The 20,828-nt window shown below is 33.0% G+C and overlaps 1 protein-coding gene across 5 annotated transcripts in view; it reads right to left on the bottom strand.

Annotated features, from left to right (window-relative positions):
* LOC128188898 (solute carrier family 12 member 6-like) overlaps positions 1 to 20,828 on the bottom strand; it is a 43,988-nt gene that overhangs the window by 3,925 nt on the left and 19,235 nt on the right. For 4 of the 5 annotated variants that reach the window (XM_052860214.1, XM_052860215.1, XM_052860216.1 and 1 more), the window contains 25 exons: positions 17,726 to 17,817; positions 17,300 to 17,410; positions 14,536 to 14,679; positions 13,983 to 14,168; positions 13,600 to 13,829; positions 13,017 to 13,210; positions 12,552 to 12,692; positions 11,958 to 12,056; positions 10,685 to 10,742; positions 10,373 to 10,491; positions 9,981 to 10,155; positions 9,756 to 9,854; positions 9,362 to 9,481; positions 8,895 to 8,999; positions 8,256 to 8,344; positions 7,884 to 7,963; positions 7,580 to 7,668; positions 7,138 to 7,244; positions 6,884 to 6,999; positions 6,508 to 6,598; positions 5,602 to 5,693; positions 5,196 to 5,294; positions 4,774 to 4,988; positions 3,644 to 3,679; positions 585 to 718 (listed from right to left, as the gene is read on the bottom strand). In XM_052860214.1, the coding sequence (XP_052716174.1) occupies positions 585 to 718; positions 3,644 to 3,679; positions 4,774 to 4,988; positions 5,196 to 5,294; positions 5,602 to 5,693; positions 6,508 to 6,598; positions 6,884 to 6,999; positions 7,138 to 7,244; positions 7,580 to 7,668; positions 7,884 to 7,963; positions 8,256 to 8,344; positions 8,895 to 8,999; positions 9,362 to 9,481; positions 9,756 to 9,854; positions 9,981 to 10,155; positions 10,373 to 10,491; positions 10,685 to 10,742; positions 11,958 to 12,056; positions 12,552 to 12,692; positions 13,017 to 13,210; positions 13,600 to 13,829; positions 13,983 to 14,168; positions 14,536 to 14,679; positions 17,300 to 17,410; positions 17,726 to 17,817 (3,021 nt within the window). The remainder of the gene's footprint in view (positions 1 to 584; positions 719 to 3,643; positions 3,680 to 4,773; positions 4,989 to 5,195; positions 5,295 to 5,601; positions 5,694 to 6,507; positions 6,599 to 6,883; positions 7,000 to 7,137; positions 7,245 to 7,579; positions 7,669 to 7,883; positions 7,964 to 8,255; positions 8,345 to 8,894; positions 9,000 to 9,361; positions 9,482 to 9,755; positions 9,855 to 9,980; positions 10,156 to 10,372; positions 10,492 to 10,684; positions 10,743 to 11,957; positions 12,057 to 12,551; positions 12,693 to 13,016; positions 13,211 to 13,599; positions 13,830 to 13,982; positions 14,169 to 14,535; positions 14,680 to 17,299; positions 17,411 to 17,725; positions 17,818 to 20,828) is intronic. The other variant, XM_052860213.1, reaches the window with a different exon arrangement.

Here is a 20,828-nt window from a genome sequence, read left to right as displayed (position 1 = left end):
TTGTTTTTTTTAAATTCAATGCGTTAAATTAATATGATTTCAATACATGTAGCTGCAAACATATATCATATCTGTGTTTTTAAGAAATGAAAATAAAATCATAGAAATTTATTTCAAAGTCCTTTAGTGCTAAAAAAAATCCCCTGTTTTTCCCCTTATCTAATTATCTATCGGTAATGATTTTTATTTTATTTTATATCTGATTCTCTATATTTTGGGGTTTTCCTCAATCATTCTAGATGGCTGAAATTTCAAACTCATGTGTGCCTTTAAAATGTAATGATCTGTCAAATCACCATAATTAAACATTAAAAACGGCTCTGATGAAAAATATGTCATGCAGGACCCTGTTTATCGAACGATTTTTAACACAAGCAATAAGTTTCATTTAATATTTAATCCCTAGGGCCATTAATCTTAGCATGGGGGTTACGAAATCAATTTTTGAGATAAGCAGGAATTGAAGCATCTCTTCACAGTCATTAGACAAATTTATTCATCTATCCAATTATAACAAAAAGCCATATTTGTCAACCCATCCCAGCCACTCCTGGGTAAGAATTAAAGATTTTCACGTAGGATACAGTTCAGTTCCCCTGCTTCTGTTTTGGGTGGGGCTGGTAAATTCAGAATCACAAGCTGGGCCTCGTGGGACTTCTCAATGATGACCTCATTCAGTCGCACTGCTGTGTGCATGCGTCGTATATTTTTCTTGTCCCTGAAAAACACATCTCAATATGAAACATTTTTCTGCAAGAATCCCTAGCTGGTAAAATTGTTACATAATAATAGATATTAAATCAAGCCTGCAATTTGAGTTTAAAGTTTCAAATTTCTCCAATTAAGAATCTGAATGCTTTCATATTTCTTAAATGAATTTCTACTTTTAAGTGGTATGCTTAATGAAACTATAGTCCCTTTTGCGCTTGCACAATTCCCAGATGATTAATAAAGCAATATCAAAGCTGAATATTAGTAAAAATTGCACAGCATCTGGTAATATGAAATACTCTCTGATATTTCATTAATAAACATCACTTCCATGTTACGATATAATACACCTTAATTATTAGAATACATATTAAACACACCATTTACACTGAAAATATCTTACAACTACATGTATAAATCATGTATTCTGATAAATCATGGATGGAAATTTATGCCTGCCAATCCAAAACCACTTGATTTATATTCTCAAAGTAAAGTTCAGAGCCTTTCCCTACCAGAATATTTCTTTATTAATTACAAAAACATCCATTAACAGCACCGCATGTGTGGATATTTGGCTGCATATGGAAATTAAGTGGTTCCTGTTTAATGACACTAACAGGGTACAACATAAATTATTTCTTCAACAGTTGCAGGTAAACTTCATTAATTGATCCTTTTCCTTTCTCGGAAAAATTAATATTCTATCCATAACAAATCCAGCTATCACATGTTAGAAAACAGTATCGACAATGAAGCAAATATTTTGTCAAACTAAAGACCAGACTCATGTATATTTTATGATCATGCACGCAAATTGTAAATGATTTCTCAGTTACAATGACTAATAAAATGACTTTTTGAGAGTTGGGCTTTCCCATGAACCAAGCCGTGATTGATTATTACATGCAGCTATTTTGTTAAAATTGGTCACATTTCTAAAACTGAAAGGTCAAATAAAATACTATTAATATTTATATTGTAAAAGTGGTTATTTATACGCTTGTGGTTAAGTACACATTTTCTAGGGTCACACAATATGCCTGGGTATTAAATATGCGGATTTTTAAAAATTTTTTTACCATATACACACAAGGGTATTTTATGCAGCTTTCAGTTTCAAAGTAAAGGATTAAGTGCGGTTTTATGCAATTTTTGCCCCCCAAAATCAAAGTTTTAGAAAGAGCTTTAAAATAAGATGAAAGATTGTTAAAATCATATTGGAAATATAGGTGTAAAAGGTTATCACCACAGTGACGTCATAACGTAGAAATGACGTCATGAATATTGCATTATTTTGATAAATTGATGTTTTGTAGCAAAATATGGGTGTTTTCCGATGGTTTTTCGACTGGGAAACAAATCGAGCGCAGGCTTGCTCAAGTACCATTTTTTAGTATAATATGTATAACTATCTGAAGAAAAACATATGTTAAAATTGCACTTGAGCAGACCTGCGCTCAGTACTTTCAAATGCAAAATATAGAGCAAAAATGAGAATATCTTCATTTGTTTGCAAATTTGTGGGAATTAGGTCATTTAGGTGACGTCATAGATAAATAGCGAGTGAGCAATGATGACTAAAATCAAGATAAAAGTTATAGGCATCTTCTTTAGAATGATTTGTGAAGATTTCATTTTTATACGATACTATTTAAAAATTGGTTGAAATCGGGGGCAGATATTTGATCATACCACACATAGTCCTTTCCCCGACATGTAAATAACCACTTTTTCAGAGGATGGCAAGGTCACCTCATTCTCAGACAGACCTCCAGTCCTGTATCCCATGTACTTACTGGCCATATAGACCAATCCATCAATGTTTTCTTGGATTAATGAAATCAATATTTATAACTTACCTACATAAAACCAATGATACCATCACTTACTTAGCAAAATTATAAAAGTTCTTCTTTTTTTTTAAGATAAAAAAGGATCATCATTAGTTCAATAATCTTTGGATTATGTCCTCAGCTTACATGGGCAATGCTTGCTGCCCAATATTTACAACAACAAAATAGGTTCAAATCAACTCACCTTTTGAATTAATACAGACTTCTTTATATGAAAAGGGATTTATAGCAATAAAAACTTAAGACAATCACCCTTTAATTAATACAGACTTTCTTTATATGAAAAGGGATTTATAGCAATAAAAACTTAAGACAACCTTTCACAGCTCAAACTTGTATCATTATAGTAGAATTCTGATCATATATTGCAAATAAATGTAACAGTGAGAGGAAGCAATTACAATGAAAAGGTGTATTAATGGATAGAGGTACACAGAGTGTTTGTTCTGAACATGTGACAAAAATAGCAGTTCTGTGGCCTAGAGCATTATATTTCCCTTCCAAAAATATACAAAGATGAAACCAAATCTATTTCCAGGAAATAAAAGAGTCAATTTGAGTGTTATTTTTTCACAAATATCATCGTCAATCAATACTGTTTAGTAGAGACATCATGTTATTGCAACCATTAAGAGCCCCATCATCCAGTAATTGTCATATGAATAAGGAGTGAAAAACCCCTCATTACTGCTGCACTTAACTCTTTCAAATGTTTACACTTTTCATTATACAGCAAAAGTAATAAACCAATATATTTAAAGCAATAGCATGCTGAAACATAGCATGCAAAAACCCAATATTCAATGAAAGTACAGTTAATTTAAATTTAAAATTAAATAATCCGAGAAAAAAAATCACAATTTCTTTCAACAAATTCTATTCAAAAGGGGAGAAAAAGAACTTTTTTCTGTGATAAATTTTCAAGGAAAATTTTCTGATGAGCACTGCACACAACAAGCGTTAGAGATGAATCTCCGGATTCTGCATTTTTTGATGTTTGTGAATTGGTAAACATGTAGATGTATATTAGTGAAGAAAAACAAGGGAGATGAATGAAGAGGAGTGGAAGTACTTACGGTTTCTTATTATGAACGCCATTATATGAGGAATCGCTACAAGATAATACTGGAGTCAGCTACACACATAATCAACCATCTAACCAATACTTATAACTAGCGGGCATAGAAGTAAAAGAAACATGAACAAAAGACCCCAGTAATTAATACTCAGGATACTAGACAGTGTGGAATATAAACAGCACATCCTCTCTCTCCATTGTGCAAAGGGAAAGCAACACAACAGGAACATGGCTTATTATATTGCACAATGCCGAGGTCTGAATCAGTTATCATTATATGTACATGTATAGCAATCAACACATCTAAACAAACATGTCAGCAATGCTGCCAAGTGTCAGGACATATGCATGGTCATGAACAGCATAATTCTTAAAAGAATTCCTATTTTTCAAAAAAAAAAAAAAAATTATAAAAATATTAGCACCCCATCCTACCAATATGAGCAGTTTCCCCTCCAACATTCAAATCCATTGATTATGAAACCATCCGATAAACCCACATCTCAGGTGAAAGAAGTGCAAAGTAAGCACAGATCAACCATTGTACAGTTACATGTATAGAGCTACATTTACACACTTAACAGCACTACATGTACAACAAAACGCCACTGGGCTTTACTTTGATCTTTTTAAGTTAAACAATACACTATGTACAAGTGTTAAAGGCATACATGTCTCCTCAAAAAGTTAAATGCGAATAAATATCATTCCTAGTTTACAACTCTGATTAGGACTTTTCTACACAAGCAAAAATTCCCATAAAAACCTTAATAATCACAATTAATGTACTTAATTATTAAAAAGACGATTTTAAAATACAAAATCACAATACTTGTAACACTGCAAAATTTAGTTGACTCGATCCCTTACAAGACATGTTACTTTTCCTTTCAAGTGTATCCTACAGACATTTATATAATGTTACCCTATTCCTCAATTTCTAACTTTAACATGTACCAGAGTAAACCTTTCCTTCTCCCCACTCAATGACCCAAGAGTAAATCTAAAACCAGACTTCAGATGAGGTGCAGCATACATGTATGCCTTTAACCTTCTTCAGCCTCCCCCTCCCTTCCCCCCCCCCCACCCCACCCCACCCCCAATGACCCAGGAGTTGCATATACTTACGGTTTGATTTGGAGGTAGTCCCCAGCCTTCCCATTGTTACTGACTGGGGGTTTGACCTTGGCTGCCCCTGGGGTGAAGGTGTACTGGTGTATCTCCAGCTTCTCCTCGTCGGTGGTACTCTCTGGGCCCTGCTGTGACTCCTCCTGAACCGGCTCTAACTGGATTTTGGTGGGGGATACAGTGGTCACTCTGGACTGGTCAACAATGGACTGAACCTACCAGTACAATATTCACAGCAGTGATAGACAAGAACAATTAATGTATATCCGTAAATTTGGTAAATATGAGTCATCTAGATTGGTTTCTTTTTATTTGAATAAACAAGATAATGATAACAAGTTTTCTTTCTATAATGAATATTCAAACCTAAATTACCATACTTGGTTTATACATGTAATAGCTGGTACATCTAAGTAACCCACCTCTTTGACATTCTGCTTCTTCATCTGTTTCAACATCTCTGTTCTTTGTTCCATCATTAGTGTTCTTTCATAAGTGTAGGCAGAGATGTCACTATTACTCTGTAAGGAGAACAAAATGTTGCTTTTTTCTCAAATCAGAAAGTAAAAGTTTAGTAGACCAACTTTTGTTGCAGGATACTAACAATGTCAGAATAATGTACATAGCAAATTTTAAAAAGCTGATTTTTACCCTTTTTTCGAAGGTATCACAAATGCTGCTCTTTCACATTAATACATATTTATTTGATAAAATAGTCTTCAGATAAAGTAAAAGAAAGGAATCTTTTACTATCTGATTAAAAACATTATATGCAGGTCAAGAGACAAAATTGGTATAGGCCTGATCTGCCTGGTAATTAGGACTCACCATTTCAAGAACATGAACCTCTGCCTCTATACGCAGCTGATACATAAACATCTCCAGGTCCTTCTTCATCTGAATGGTGTTATCCTCCAGTTCTTTCAACCATTAAGGAATAATTAATTTCTACTAACATATTAATAGAGTGCTACAATGTGTACCTTGTATGTGATTCAGTTCCAAATTATACAGGTACAAATGAATATTTTGTTTTATGAATTCTTGTCCCAAACACGTTTTCATCCTTTACTACAATGTACTAAGTGAATCATAATGCATTACAGAACAAATATTAACTACAGCGATCTTACAATTTAATTCATAGGCAGATGTATAAATATTCATTTTCAGGCTTTTTTAAAAACAAACAATATATTTGCACTATGACATGTGCTACATATCAGATATTTGTTATTAAGTATTTCAGTTAGGAAAAAAAAACTGTACTAGCTGCATGAAATCAAAATACCATCATACCCCTTCCCATTATCATTTATTCAATTCAAAATTAATTTTCTACATAAACAGAGTAAATCAGGACATCTAATACAGAACCCTGTCTTTGTCTAGACATCATCAGAGCCCTGTCTATGTCTAGACATCAGAGCCCTGTCAATGTCTAGACATCAAAGCCCTGTCTATGTCTAGACATCGGACCCCTGTCTTTGTCTAGAAATCAGAGCCCTGTCTATGTCAGAGCCCTGTCTATGTCTAGACATCAAAGCCCTGTCTATGTCTGGACATCGGAGCCCTGTCTATGTCTGGACATCGGAGCCCTGTCTATGTCTAGACATCGGAGCCCTGTCTGTGTCTAGACATCAAAGCCCTGTCTATGTCTAGACATCGGAGCCCTGTCTATGTCTAGACATCAAAGCCCTGTCTATGTCTAGATGTCAAACATCTGAAGGATACGAGCCACGGTGAAGACCCTCAGTCTGCAGTGCTTCCACGTCTTGTGTTGCTTCAGCAGGAAGGGCAGCAACATCAGCATACCTCCATCATGTGACAACAGTTAAGGAATATGTAGATAAATCAATAAAATCAATCATCAAATCTCAATCTCAATTAGATTTCCATAATCAGTTATATGTATTTCCTTCCTTTGAAATAAAAAATGAAATTCTTTTTGTAAGATGCATGCCACAACTGAAATCTTACGAAAAGATAAGATACCACAGTAAATAGAAATAAAAGAAGGGAGTGGTTCCAGCTTTTGAAGCAGTATAATTAAAATCTAGATCTTAATCATCAATTTCATTGGATTTTCATTTTTGCTGAAAAGGATATGCACAATCCACCAGACATCGATGGTTCCTTTCAGCTTCTCATTGGACGATGGGAAAAGGTTGATTCCTTTTACGGCTAACAGCGCCATCTGTCCTGAGTTTATATTTTTTACAGCCTCTGTGAAAAAAAAATGGAAATATTATCCACTTACTTCCCCGTTTCGATCAAAACATGTATATTACTTTGTCAATTATGACAACAGCTAAAAATGGAAATAAAAGGCTAAGAGATTAAGGGCAGCAACTCTTCACTGACCTAGAAAGACCTTGTAGCTTCTTTCATTATGATCATGTCTCCACCCATATGGCCAGCCAATCATCACAGTGTTGTGTCGCAGTCCTCCCAGACCAGCATTCTGAATCCTATAATATCCATTGCAAGTTTTTATTAAACAACACTTTATTATATCAATTACTGGTAAGCCTGCTCATTTAAGTTATTCTGTCAAGTTTTAACAATGCAAAAAATATTCAATCTGCCAATGGTTTTAAGGAAAACGAGCAATATAAGTTTCAAAAGGTGTTTCTGAATCCTTTTGTAATTCATTATAATCTTTTGCTGTATTCATGAATTGTATCATATTTTCTCATTTTTTCTGAGATATAATATTTACTGGACCTGTGTCAAGTTGGTTCCACTGAAACCCATTAATATCTTTAATGAAATAGATCAATTAATTTATTCCCCAAATACTTACATGTGGCACATCCCAACAGCCACATTTTCACTGACCAAAACATCGGCAAATCCTTTGACCCCAAACTGTTCAATGGTCTTGTTCAATTTCTACAAGTTATCAAATTGTTCTTTAACATAGGTGGAGAATATTTACAGAGTACTTCCAAGAAAAACATAATGCATATTTATCAATCTGATTTTCTTTAACTTAGGTAGATTTAAATTATTATTCAAGTCAACTTAATGTATGAATCTAAATGATGATAGTTTTTTATAGTTAAAATGAGCAAGTTGTTTCCATTTTAATAATATCAAGAGCTTACCTGTTTAGCAGTCTGAGCATCATTGAATCTCTCCATGTATTTACCCTCAATTACAGAGTTCACCAAAGTCAAACCTTTTCCTATTAAATTGAAAACAAAAACATTAAATGATTCAATTGAATTTATAAAGCTATCAAACTCACAGTCATTTACATGTATTAACATAAGCATATATACCCTTTAGGATTAACGAATCATAGTTGAATTCAGTTTTTTGATAAACTAGTTAGAAAACTTTAAACACATTGTTCATGGTACAGTAGTTCAATTAAAACTCGAGCATCATACAGTTTTGCACAAATTTTAAAAATGTCAAACAAGCTTTAAAGAGAAATGAAGTTATTTGAATTGAAACCAGAATGACAAGCTTGCCTGCTTTCAGCTGACTGGCAAACGCAGCCATTTGTGGATACTTGGGACTCAGGTCTTCCTCTAGTTTCATCAACACTAACAGCTGTGGTCTGTATGACAGAGAAAAACCCATCAAACATTGCTTAAGGCAGGTTTAATTAATGAAGTAAAGATTTTCCAACCATTGATGTTTTGCCACATTTTAAATTTTTTTAATCTGCTACTTCACTCACAGATTTTGAAAGTACATGTAGGTCATAAAGAAAATAAATTGCTCAGCTGTTAGATGCATTATATCATAAAATCACCCAACCACACCAATTAGTTATTATAATCATGTTAAAGAAGTTCTGGAAAAAATGGATGTGAATTGCACTTGTAGCCAGCAAGACTGCCTTTGGTTAAAGCATAATTATGTCACAGAAAAGGAGTAAAAAAATAAGTGTTGTATTGAATGCTGAATTAATCCACTTCATATTTGAGATAAAAAAGTTTAAATCTGGAATTTAAGGAGGGGGTAAAAGCACATTACCTCCAGGGGCTAAGTTCTACAAATTAGACAGTTTATCATTTTAAATTTCCTTTATGATCTGCTATGAATAAACTAATGTAAACTATAATTCTGATAGGGTTCTATTAATTTGGGAGGAATTATCTCACCTCCAGTTCTTGGTGTGTGGCGTCCCTTGTTGTAGTCGCAGCAGGGAGTAGCGAGCAGCAGACATAGCTAACCCACGGATTCCATCTCCCCACTCTTTCTCAGCTCTAAAATGAAAATACAATTGTAAATCATAGTAATTAAAGCAAATTGAATTTTTTTTTTTAAATACGGGATATGTAAAAGAAAAACACTAAAAAGTGTTCAACAATAAACTTCATCCTTTTTTATAAAATTTGAGTCATCTACTAGGAAATCAAATAAAAAATCCAAAAACTCCAAAAATCTGGAATCAAAACAACGATTTCAAATTCGCAGAAAAAAACCCCACAGCGATTCAGTAGCTATATATTCAAAAGCTATAAAATAACAATCATTTTGAAAGTGTGAGTTATGCTCTCTTTAGAAGTGAAAAAGACATTAAATGTTAAATTTTGATAGAAAAGAGAAGTCTGTATTTGTAACTCACCCTTTGTATTCAATGTACTTGTATATGCAGACAGCGATGCCAATTGCTACCAAAGCATAGTACCAGCTAGATATAAACATCAGAGTGACACACAATGCTAATCCCAGAAGGGAGAGAATCCTGAAACAGATCAACAGTTACTTATAGTCAAATTCTCAAACAGAAGATGATCTATCTTTCACACCATTCAAACAGACTTAAAGATGAAATGTTTTTATGGTGTGTGTTATTAATCATCTTTCAATATTTTGCTCATCGTTATTCATTCTGATTGAAAGTATATATGCATGAATGTGGCAGAAAGCAGGGTCTGCAGCTCAAAAAAGAAACATGTCTATCATGATGTTTAGCATTTCCACTTCTTATTCTTTCTTTATTTTTAGAATTAATTTACCAGTGGTAAAACTTGAATCGAGGTCTCCAGCTAGGTGTTCTAAGTAATGTCTGCAAGGCACAGGCCATGTTGACAAATCCATAACACATAAGGAAGAACCTACAAACATTTACTTAATTCTGATGAATTAAATAATGGTAGACATTCCTATTCAACTTGCACTGATTATTCAATAGAGATGGTAAATCAACACAGTTTTTAAAATGAGTCAGCATAAAGGCTTACATGGTGATGATAGGTGCCACCATATCAAGGTTGGCTACCAAGATGCCTAATTCTGAGATGAGGGCGGTTAACAGAAGAGCCCGGAATGGCTCTCCTCTCTTAGTGGTCACACCAAAGACATTCAGGAAGGGAATAACTCCATCACTTGCAATGGCTTGCAACAATCTGGGTGCACCTAAAAAGGACAAATAACAGACCTCACTAGTATGATGATTTAGAAAATGGATAAATTGTACAATAATTCCATCAACTGGATCTAACTGAGATTCAAAGATGCATGCCCACATAAAAAATGCATGTATATTAAATTTGGATATGATAGAATCAAACCAAAAATTATCTTCAAATTAATATACTTTTTAAAAAAAAATTCAAATGCCTGAATTCAATACCTGTAAGACTCTGGAGACCAGCTCCAAGAGTTGACAAAAATGAACCAATCAAAATCACCCATTCATTTGGCCATGCCAGTTTAGCTACCACTAAGCCCCCATTGATGCTTTCTCCAAATCTGCAATATGAAAAGTCAAGGCACTGAGAGAAATTGAATGTGAGTAAAAAGTTAACTGTACTCTTCATCAGACACTTCTTTTTGTACTTTGTACTCCTCATATTGAAAACAATTTCTTTAGCTACAGTATGATTCAGTGCTGGAGCACGTATAAGTCCATCTTCGAGAGCTTCCTAAGTTTACCTATACTCACTTGTCTCTGAGTAGGTCTCCTTCAATAGTTCCAGCAAAGAACAGGACACTAGTAACATCTTATGTTTGTTAAGGAATTTTTATAACATTTCTAAATCAACAATTCAGTTACTTCAACAATTTTTTTGCTATTCTTGTACAACGTAAATCACAAAAAATTATTACAAGATTTCTTCACATTCATCTAAATTATTATACACATTTTCATATTGCTTAATTTTCATTTATTCTGACATTGTTTTGTAGCAATGGAATAGAAATAAAGAAAAGCATTAATGTTTCCTTGGTAAGATAAAATCAAATATTGCATGCTCTTTGGTAAAGGAACAAATGTACATTCCTAATTAAAAGCGAGGAATTAATATCCGCATAAAATCACCCTTTGCAGATTTTAAATTTTCATTTTTTTTAATGAGAGTTGAGAATCATAAGAGATAAGGATGAAAATACCGCATTAGTGATTACATATTCTGTGATTTAAATTGATACAAAACGACGGAATCGCAAAAATAAGTACTAGTGTAAAATAAGGATTCTACAGTAAAATGAACCTCAATGAAAAAGGATTACAGCAATGATTTCAATTCACATCTGCATGTCATTGTGGTAACCACACAATGACTATGGCATATCAATTTATATTGGAGCTACTAAGAAATTACCTCCAAGCAGTTATAAATTTGATCGCTACTATGATTATATGAATGTATGTTTGCTTGAAACAATCATTGATTCTCATAAAATCTTCTGTTTAGCTGGAGGTTTTCTCAGGCTATTTTGTATTTTTTCTGCCATGTTGCTATCTTCATAACCTGCTTCAATCACCAGAGAAAAACCTTTTATTGTTTAAATAAATCAATGTTCACAAAGTAATTTAAATCAGACAAAAATTGCCAGACTTCCATTACTTGTTGTACTATTATCTTATCAGACTTTATCAAAGATAACAACACAGTTCTCACTGAGTACTTCTGAAGTGGATCTTTCTGACCTGAAAAGGTCCAAGGGAGATAACACAAGAGAATCTTCACATTTCAGTTTACACAGGTGGCGATCTGTTCCAAATTTTACAGACAACAGTACTTTGTCAACACTGTTACCTAGAGGTATCCTATTTCCTAATAATGTAACCAAGATCTTTTGAATTCAGATCATAAACACTTAAATCTGAGACCATATCAGTCAGATAGATTTGTTCAATTGCTTGGGATGTGACAGCCTTTTTTGACCAATTTGAAACTTTTTTTATCATCACAATTAATCTTAAAGGATACAGACAGCGGAAGTGGTCAGAATGGCTGCTATGGTTCCAGTCGGGATGGACCGGGAGGCATCTGCAAGGTCTCCTGATCTGTTAGAGCCTGCCATTATACCTGTAACAACAAATCGACACTGCAGTCCTAAAATGCGACCACTTACAAAAGCAACCATTTTTTCAAACATTACAATGTACCAGTACCATAAAAGATATACCAGTGATCTGCTCCATATTTTAAGATACAAGTAGCTTTAAAATTGACTTGATAGCAAATCATGTCTCTTAAAACACTCCAAAAGTCATACAGAAAAAGCATTTTAAAAAAACTACTTCAATTAATTTTCTCTTGTCTTTAAAATGGCAAGTCTTATCGTTAAGTTCCTCTTGCTAATTTCCCTTGACCTAATTAAGTCACTCAAAATTCGGGCTTATCATTTGTTCTCTGATTGGTTCCAGACAGCGCGCATGGAACCATAGCAATGTGGTTCTGTTCAAACAATATACAACATCACCTGCATGCTTATGCATTAAATATGGCTATTTTATTTTTTTATTAAAAGAAGAGGTCAAACATTTTCAGCAAGATAATTGCCATACTTTAATCACGTACCTGTTACAGAAGGGAAGTATATGGCCAAAAGAACCATAAAAGAGGAAGTGATGTCGGCTACAATTTCTCCATAAGCCCGTTTACCACGATCTTCTGTACCAATGATTTTGCCCTCCTCTGTGTAGCGATTGTGCAGATTAGCTGCAAAGAACAAACCAGTAAATCTGAAACAATCCATTTCATACTAATGCTAAATCAATGTAGACAATTGTCAAAGAAATGACAATAATTTTTTTCTTTCTAAGAACGTTTCTATATCTCTCAATTATCTCCCACTTACTCGCTTTAATTCTATTTTTTTTTCTAAGTCCAAGAAAAAATTTAAATTTAAGAATTAAAATTTAAAATGTGATCTGTTAGGCCTTAGTTCATATGCACAGTAAAAATCGAATTCAATGTCTGCATCAAACTGTCAGGATGAACATCCTGCATGCACTAAAGTGCACTCTAAATACAGTAACTCACCGTGAAACACCCCACTGCTGAGTCCTGGAATCCCGTCCACCACCCTGGTGGTGTGTTCATTGAAGTAGTCGTCGCAGGTGTTGTTGAAGCAGTGCGTGTTGTACAGTGTGGTGTAGTTGTCCTTACTACATGTAAATACCCCGTTAGTCTCCGCAATGGCACTTGTTAATAGTCTATCTCCTAAGTAACAGATCCTGGAAACACAAAATCAAGCTATTTAGCTTCTTCTTTCTTTCAAGAATTAAAAACATTAATTAACACAATTACTGATATATCAATCACTTGTTAATAAAAGTAAAATGCTTGCAAACAAGTGTGTTTTAAAATATTTTCCCACTAAAGTAACAATTTTAATCAAGTTTTCATTTTGCACAACAGAAAGAATTGATGCAGCTTGTATTTAAAACACATCTCTAACAAAACTATAAAGACAAATCTGACTGTACATTTTCATGTATTTAACAGTCAAAATTCAATTTTTTAAAAATCCAAAAGAAAAACAAGAATTTTCAACGAACACTTTTCCCATCCAGTTATTTACAAAAAAAAACTGCCCTAGTCATGTGGACACCAGTCTACTCACTTTACATTATCGTCTTCAGTGGCAGCAAATATTCCAATGTAAATACACAATATAGACAGAATGACACAAGCCAGTGAAAGGGCTGCAAACTTGCTAACAAATCGCACCCCAATAAACACTATTAAGGCAAGGATGATCAGAATCCCTGTGCCATAAATACGGTACGCATTGAAAGCATTGGCCTCCTCATTAACATCTCCAAAAATTGACAAGGCAGGAGCAATGAATTTCTGAAATTGAAAATATATATTTTATCTTACTCATAGTATTATCTGCCTCATTTCAATTTATTCTCTCAACATTTGTATCTGTTTAAGATATAAGCACTGTAAGTTCAATTGCAACAAAAACAACAAAACTCCTCTGTTTGATTTTCATCTTACCACTAGAATTTCCACTGATCCTATGATGTACATGGAAGATGCTACAGAGGTTCCCAGGTAGAACAGTACCCCTACAGCTCCTCCAAACTCAGGCCCCAGTGAGCGGGAGATCATGAAGTAGGACCCACCCCCAGGGACCACTCCATTGGTTGCTATGGCACTCATAGAAATGGCCGTCAGAAAAGTCTGTAACGAGAGAAACATCTTCAACTATAACACTTTACAGATCTGACACAAATCTTTTTTTTGTGTTGTGTGTTTACGTTTATAATGATTATCCAAGACTTAATTTCTCCAAGTATACAGCATGTAACTTAAACATTTTTTAGTTGTGTCCTTCTGAATACCGAGTTTCACTATGGATCGGATCCACAATGAAGTATAGACATTAAATTAATATAACAATATAAGTTCGGGTAGTGATTCTTCATGTATACATATACGTGTATTCATCAAAACTGTATTTTACAACATCTATGAATATTGATGCTCATGAAAACTAATGAATTAATGTAAGGTATATTATGAACACACTGTATTTTTAAATACTTACAGTACAACAGCAGATGACAACTATTCCCATGCTTTCTATAGATCCTGCCATCCCCACGATCCATGTCATACGAATAAACAGAAGCACTCCAAAGATATTCTGTATTGTGGGTAAGTACACTCCTAGCAGTGTACCAAGTTTCACCTGGAAAATCATCAAAATCAATGCAGGTTTTCTATTGCATGTTCACTGATTAGGTTAGAGTCTCAATTTTTTCTTTTTTATATATTCTTTCTTATTTTGGTTGGATTTATTGTCATTAACCATTTCAATCTACAGAATATTTCTTGAGTTTTGAAAATACATGTAAAAAGAGCATAAATATTCCCAGAAATTTGATTGCATTCTGACAGAATTTTCTGTAAAATGTTTTTATAACCTATGAAGTTTCATGCAATTTTGAATTCAGGTGTTTAAGAAGAGTTGTGTTCACAATAAGACTTGACCGACCGACTGGCTGATGGATGGGTAAAAAAATATCTACTCCTTGCAAATCATACTGTGTAGTACTTTAATAACAAGCACTTGGTTAAGATAATACAAATTACATTTATTTTGTATTTCAACTAATATTCCAAGTGACTCTTATAAAGATAAAAACAAAAAAAAAACTTTAAACAAAAATCATAAAATGTTGACAGTTGTGTTCAATTCTAAATAAATGCATGATTCTATTAGAAAATTTTCAAAAAATATAAATACCATTACCAGTAAACTTTCCGAATTACCGTATTAACACTCAGAAAATTTATTACATTTGTAACTTGTTAAATTGTTCAACTCATAATTTGGACAAAACTCAACATGCAAAAAAACTATGCATTAACAATTTGAAGCAAATTTTTGCTCACTGCATGGGCTAATGGTAATTGCAATGCAATACATCATAATGGTACGGGTATAAATAGATGTATCAAGTGTACTGAATTGTAGTAAAAAATACAAGGAAAATAACTCTGGAAATCTAGAGGCCTTAAATATTTCAATAGACTGTTACTCAATCTAGCTGTCTAAACAAAGTTGTATAGTTTCTGCTCTTTTATTCATTATTTAGATATTCTTTCTAATAGCTTTTTATTTAATTCTAGTAAAGGACTATATATGATAAGGGCCTAAAATGGCCCCCTAAAATGAACATCATCATTTTACTATCATTCTTTGGTTTTTTAGTACAAATATGTATGTGATGTGTTTGCATAATATTCACTTTGGTTCAAGTGCCCACAATTTAGAAATATGACATTGTAAAGACAACCTTTTCCCGCCATTTTTGCATTTTAAGCGTAAAACAGCTTGTTTTCAAGCATTTTTTCCTTACGAAAACATAGAGCGCATTCTTGAACAAATAAAATATTTTAATGAGAGATGTATCTAGCCAAGACTAGTAAGTGACAAAAAAATTTTCCTTGTTCAAGCATGCGCTCTATATTTTCCATTCGTAAATAGATAAGAAAAATGTCATTTTTTGGCTGATTTTGATTGAATTATAGAATTGGCGTCACTTCTGACGTCATATACTGCCAGTGAGTGCAAATAAATCAAGTAAATAGATGAAAAATATATTTTATATCAACTCTTCTAAAAAATTAGTTAACATTTCATTGTACCTGAAACACTTGAAAAATGGCGAATTAAGGGGGCCAAATTTAACTCTTATCATATATAGTTCTTTTGAAGAAAAAAAAATCATGATTACGATTAAGCAAACTTGTATACAATTTGCTGCATTAAAATATGATTGCCATTCCATTACTACCCCAACAAAAAAGTGGTAGGACATCAAATGTTGGGCCTCACAAGCTAATTGTAAAGTATGAAATATGACTTTTAAACCAAAGCATGGATGGAACATAAATAGTTCAAACGGGTATATTTCCTCAAAAAATTAATAAGAGCTATGTAGCAATGCTTAAAGGGCTCAAAAAAGCTGTATGTGCAAACTTGAACATTATTTTTCATGCCTAAAATCAAAGTGTTCAACAACATAAGAATACCTGTTCAAATCCCTATATGTAAGAGAGAAGAAGAATATATTGGTATCATCACTTTGACAAAGCGATAAATAAAACTTAGGGGGGGGGATGGGGGAAAGAGAACTGGATAATACTTTGATATGTTTTATTTTTTTCCTCTCATCTCATTCTATCCTTAAATAAACAACTGGGAGGCAGTTCAAAAGTTTATTGTCCTGCAATGGCACTAACAGATAACTTTACATGTGCACTGTTGATTCGATCAGTGAAAACTCTCCCCTCCCTTAAAAAACTTCAAGCCCTATCTCAACATGAATAAATAACATGGCCGAATCAATAACAGTTCTTCTGTAACTGAGCTACCAGAATTCAAGCCCCGATCAGGGTGGTAAATCATTGCTTCACTTGTGATTTTTATTGCTCGCTAAGAATCATGAAATTGAAAAACTACATTACAGCAACATTGGGGAAAATTGGAAATATATTCTTTAACAAATATGATTATTTTTTTTACAAATTCATGGTAGCTCAATAATATGATGGGGTTGGAAAATTTTTGTATTCAGTTAACATTTGCTGTATTTGCATGAAAACATCAACTAAACCAGACTTTACATTTATTAAAAACGTAAATAGCCATCTCTGTATTTTGCCCTGTCTTTTGTCAATTTTCTTCAGAGAAATGATTTGAAATACTCTCTGTTCCAGTAATATTATGTCAAGACTGACTTTTGATGTAATTATTTTTTGTCTGTTGCGTCTACAAACATCTATAATTCAGTATGGTGTACCTTCTTTGGACTCGACTGGTAGTTTTCACTGATATTGGGTTCAACACCTCCCTGGTAATTGGCAATGCGGTTGAGAATTTGAGAGATTTTTCCTCTTTCATGCAGATCATCCTATATAACGAAAATGGAAAAATTTATTTTATTGCTTTTTTATTACATTTGTATTCCATTTAAAGATTAACCTTTTACAACATAATTACTTTTGGATTCTGATAAATAACAAAAGGATACACTTTCAAGCAAATTATTAAACCAAAATATCATGCAACATTCTGAACTCAGGTTCAATATTTCGTGATATCAAAATATTTTATGACACAGGGGTACATATTTTTTTGGTGTATAAAACATTCATTTTATTTTTTAATTGTCGTATTTTGTTCAAGATAGATTTTTCTCCAAAAGTGAGCAAATTTCTGGACTCACTGCATACAGCTCCATCTGCTGGGAGTAAGGAGATTCCAGTTCATCGTTGCTGGCCAGGGGGTTGCTATCAATGTTCCGTGTCGTGTCCTCACCTACAACATAGGAGAGCAAATGAGATGCGAGAAACCCAATGACATCATCTTTTTTACATAAACATCCGACTTATTCAATTCTGCAAATTGTATTAAGATTCCCTTCCTTTTTTAATTAAGTTAACTTTTTAGAGTATTCATATGTACACATTATGTAGACTACCTTTTAAAATTACCCTTTTGATTGACTGTGTCAACAGTAAAATGATTGACTGTGTCAACAGTAAAATGATTCTTTCAACAAAATTAATTTTTGATAGACCTTAATATACTTTTATAGACTTTAAAATTATTTTCATAAACAATTTTTTTCTGATTTATTCCTTATGATCAGAATTTTGAGTACAAGTAAGTATAACCTTGAAATCATTAGACAAAAATATATTTTTCTCCATTCTATCATCATTTCCATCCATGGGATATATCCCATGTGAGTGTTATTCTTTAAAGCATGGAATTATGATCTACATTTAATGGATCTGATGGTGATAGAGAGCTATTCCACAGAATCACTCACTGCAAAATAAGGTGTGATTGACAATTAGTCTGGCTACTGAACAATGGAAACCAAAAGCCCAAGCATAGCACTGATTCCATGACGTTTTCCTGTTAGTGCCAAACTCCAAGCCACCAGAAACTACAGCTAGGTCTTGCCAGTCTCCAATACTCATCAAGTTGTGTTAAGAGCCATTGCACTATCAGCAAGACTTAAGGCATTTATTGTATATACCAGCATAGTTTACAGTGCATTACAAAATGTGGAGGCTTATCAGTTTTCTCATTAAGTAAAGATTTCATCCAAAGTTTGCTAAAGGTCATTTTATTTACTCTATGAATCAAGAACCAAAGATATTGCTAGCTGCTTACTTGTGGTTGGCAAAACTACACAATTAATTTATGTTCTTAAAAATAAAAGAGTTTAAAATAAACAGTACTTATGTTTGAATGTTGATTATATTGGAATCTACAATATCATGGTCATAGGCATATTATAATAGAGCAAACTCTCCGCAATTTAATGGGTTTACACTGCGGTTCATTGGCCGATAATATAACAGGTTATTGACACCTTCATCCTCATTTTGGGATGCCAAGGTTAGATACATATTGTTCATTGATCAAACAATATGCACTGAGTTGATATGAAATGGCACATCAGAGCCAATGCAGACAGAACTTTATCAGAATCAACCATAAATTATATTTAGTTGGATGGTGACTAAAGGTCCATTGCAATCTCTTGGGCATCAATATGCAAATCTTTCGGACTACAAAAGTGACATGTGATTTTCAATTAAGTAATTGCTGATTCAGCAACAACCTAGCTAAACCATAACAGTGCTCTTGTACAGTGGCATTATATAGAGTTATTTGATTCATCAGCTATTTTCAGAAGATTCTCTAACAGCAGTCAGAGCATTCAAGTTCTTAAAAATCTCTTTTAACACTTCAGTACAGTAAAACACGTTTATAATGAAGTGCCAGGGACGGGCGATTTTACTTCGTTATAAGCGTAATTTGTTATATCCGTCAAGTTTACTACATGTTAGAATGTCTCATGGAATGAAAATCACTTCTCTGTAAGCGTCAATTCATTATAAGCATGTTTGCTATAACAGTGTTTTACTGTACAAACACTTTATGAAGGTTTAAGAGATAGACAACTATTCTGTCATTTTATACTGAAAATATTTTGGAATCTAAAAAGATTTCAGGGTATTACACTTCCTTAAAAAGATGCAAGTGAACAAACAAGGAGTACATGCTAATTAATATATATGTATATGTATAAAGAGACAAACTGAGTCAAAGCTATTTATACCAGTACTTCCATCAAACTCTACATGAACAAATAACCAATATTTACTAATATGATACATCTGATAACTTAGCTGTGCATTTATATTTCTCATATTTCTTTTGTGCAACATTTTATCCACAAAAACAAGTTATAGATTTCATAATTAAAGCAAATTAATATGTTACAAAATACTGTAACTCTTGAAAAATTTTGCTAATGGATGTTATGAGCATTTATTACAATCGAGTTATAATTCAATAATTGTAAACAAAACAGAGAATGAATCAAACACCACTTAATTTTTCTTCAACAACAACAGAACAACCAAACATTTTAAGCAGCAAATAATGTCATGAAGTTTCCAACCCTTCCAAAAATACAAATTTTTAGCTATTGTCGAAATTTTTACATACAAAATGTGTGTCATTATTTGCAAGAATGTTTCCCAAAAGATATTTATATATAGCAGTCAGTATTATTGCTGCCTAAAGAAGAAAAATAAAAGCCTACACGTAAGTTATTATTCCAAAATAAAGCTACAATTTGCTATCATAAAATCATCTAGATGTTCACCATCACTGCCACTGGTAATATTTTCCACAAGACGCTACAAGATGCACAAAAAAAAAAAGAAATCAGATGAATTCAGTAGCCATATTGAAGGATAATTTTGTTTGTTAACCTAATAATATCAGCTATGAGATAATATACTTTGATGTATTCAATTAATCTGTCCACTGGAATAAATGTAGTTCATTGCATAGTGTTATCAAACTACATCAAGTCTAATATTATGTGGCTTTAAGTTGATTTTATATACAAAAGAGCAATGCCTGGAGGACTCTTTCTTCAAAGGGGGTATTTGGAAACTTGCATGTTCATTGTACATAGTGTTACATATACATACATGTTTTGTAATTTAGTTTGGTTTTTTTATATTGCAAAAAATTGAAAAACAAATGTTGGCAAAACACATTTTGAACAAGAAGAATCAAAGTGATGAAAGTACTGAAGGTAATTTAGATTTTAGTAAAATGATTCTTAATTTTTTCAATCTTTAGCACAAGTTTCCATGCACCATAAATTGCAAGTTTTATTAATGGGAGAAACTTTTGATCTACTGCATGCCAACCAAAATTTTCTTGTAAATCTGTGGCTGCAGTTAATATCATTTCATCATTTGTCTTAGTTTACAATGCACTGCACTCAC

This window comes from Crassostrea angulata, chromosome 6 (assembly GCF_025612915.1).
Source record: "Crassostrea angulata isolate pt1a10 chromosome 6, ASM2561291v2, whole genome shotgun sequence".
Taxonomy (NCBI): Eukaryota; Metazoa; Mollusca; class Bivalvia; order Ostreida; family Ostreidae; genus Magallana; species Magallana angulata.
Note: the sequence above shows the minus strand (reverse complement) of the source record. Positions and strands in the feature narration are given on the sequence as shown.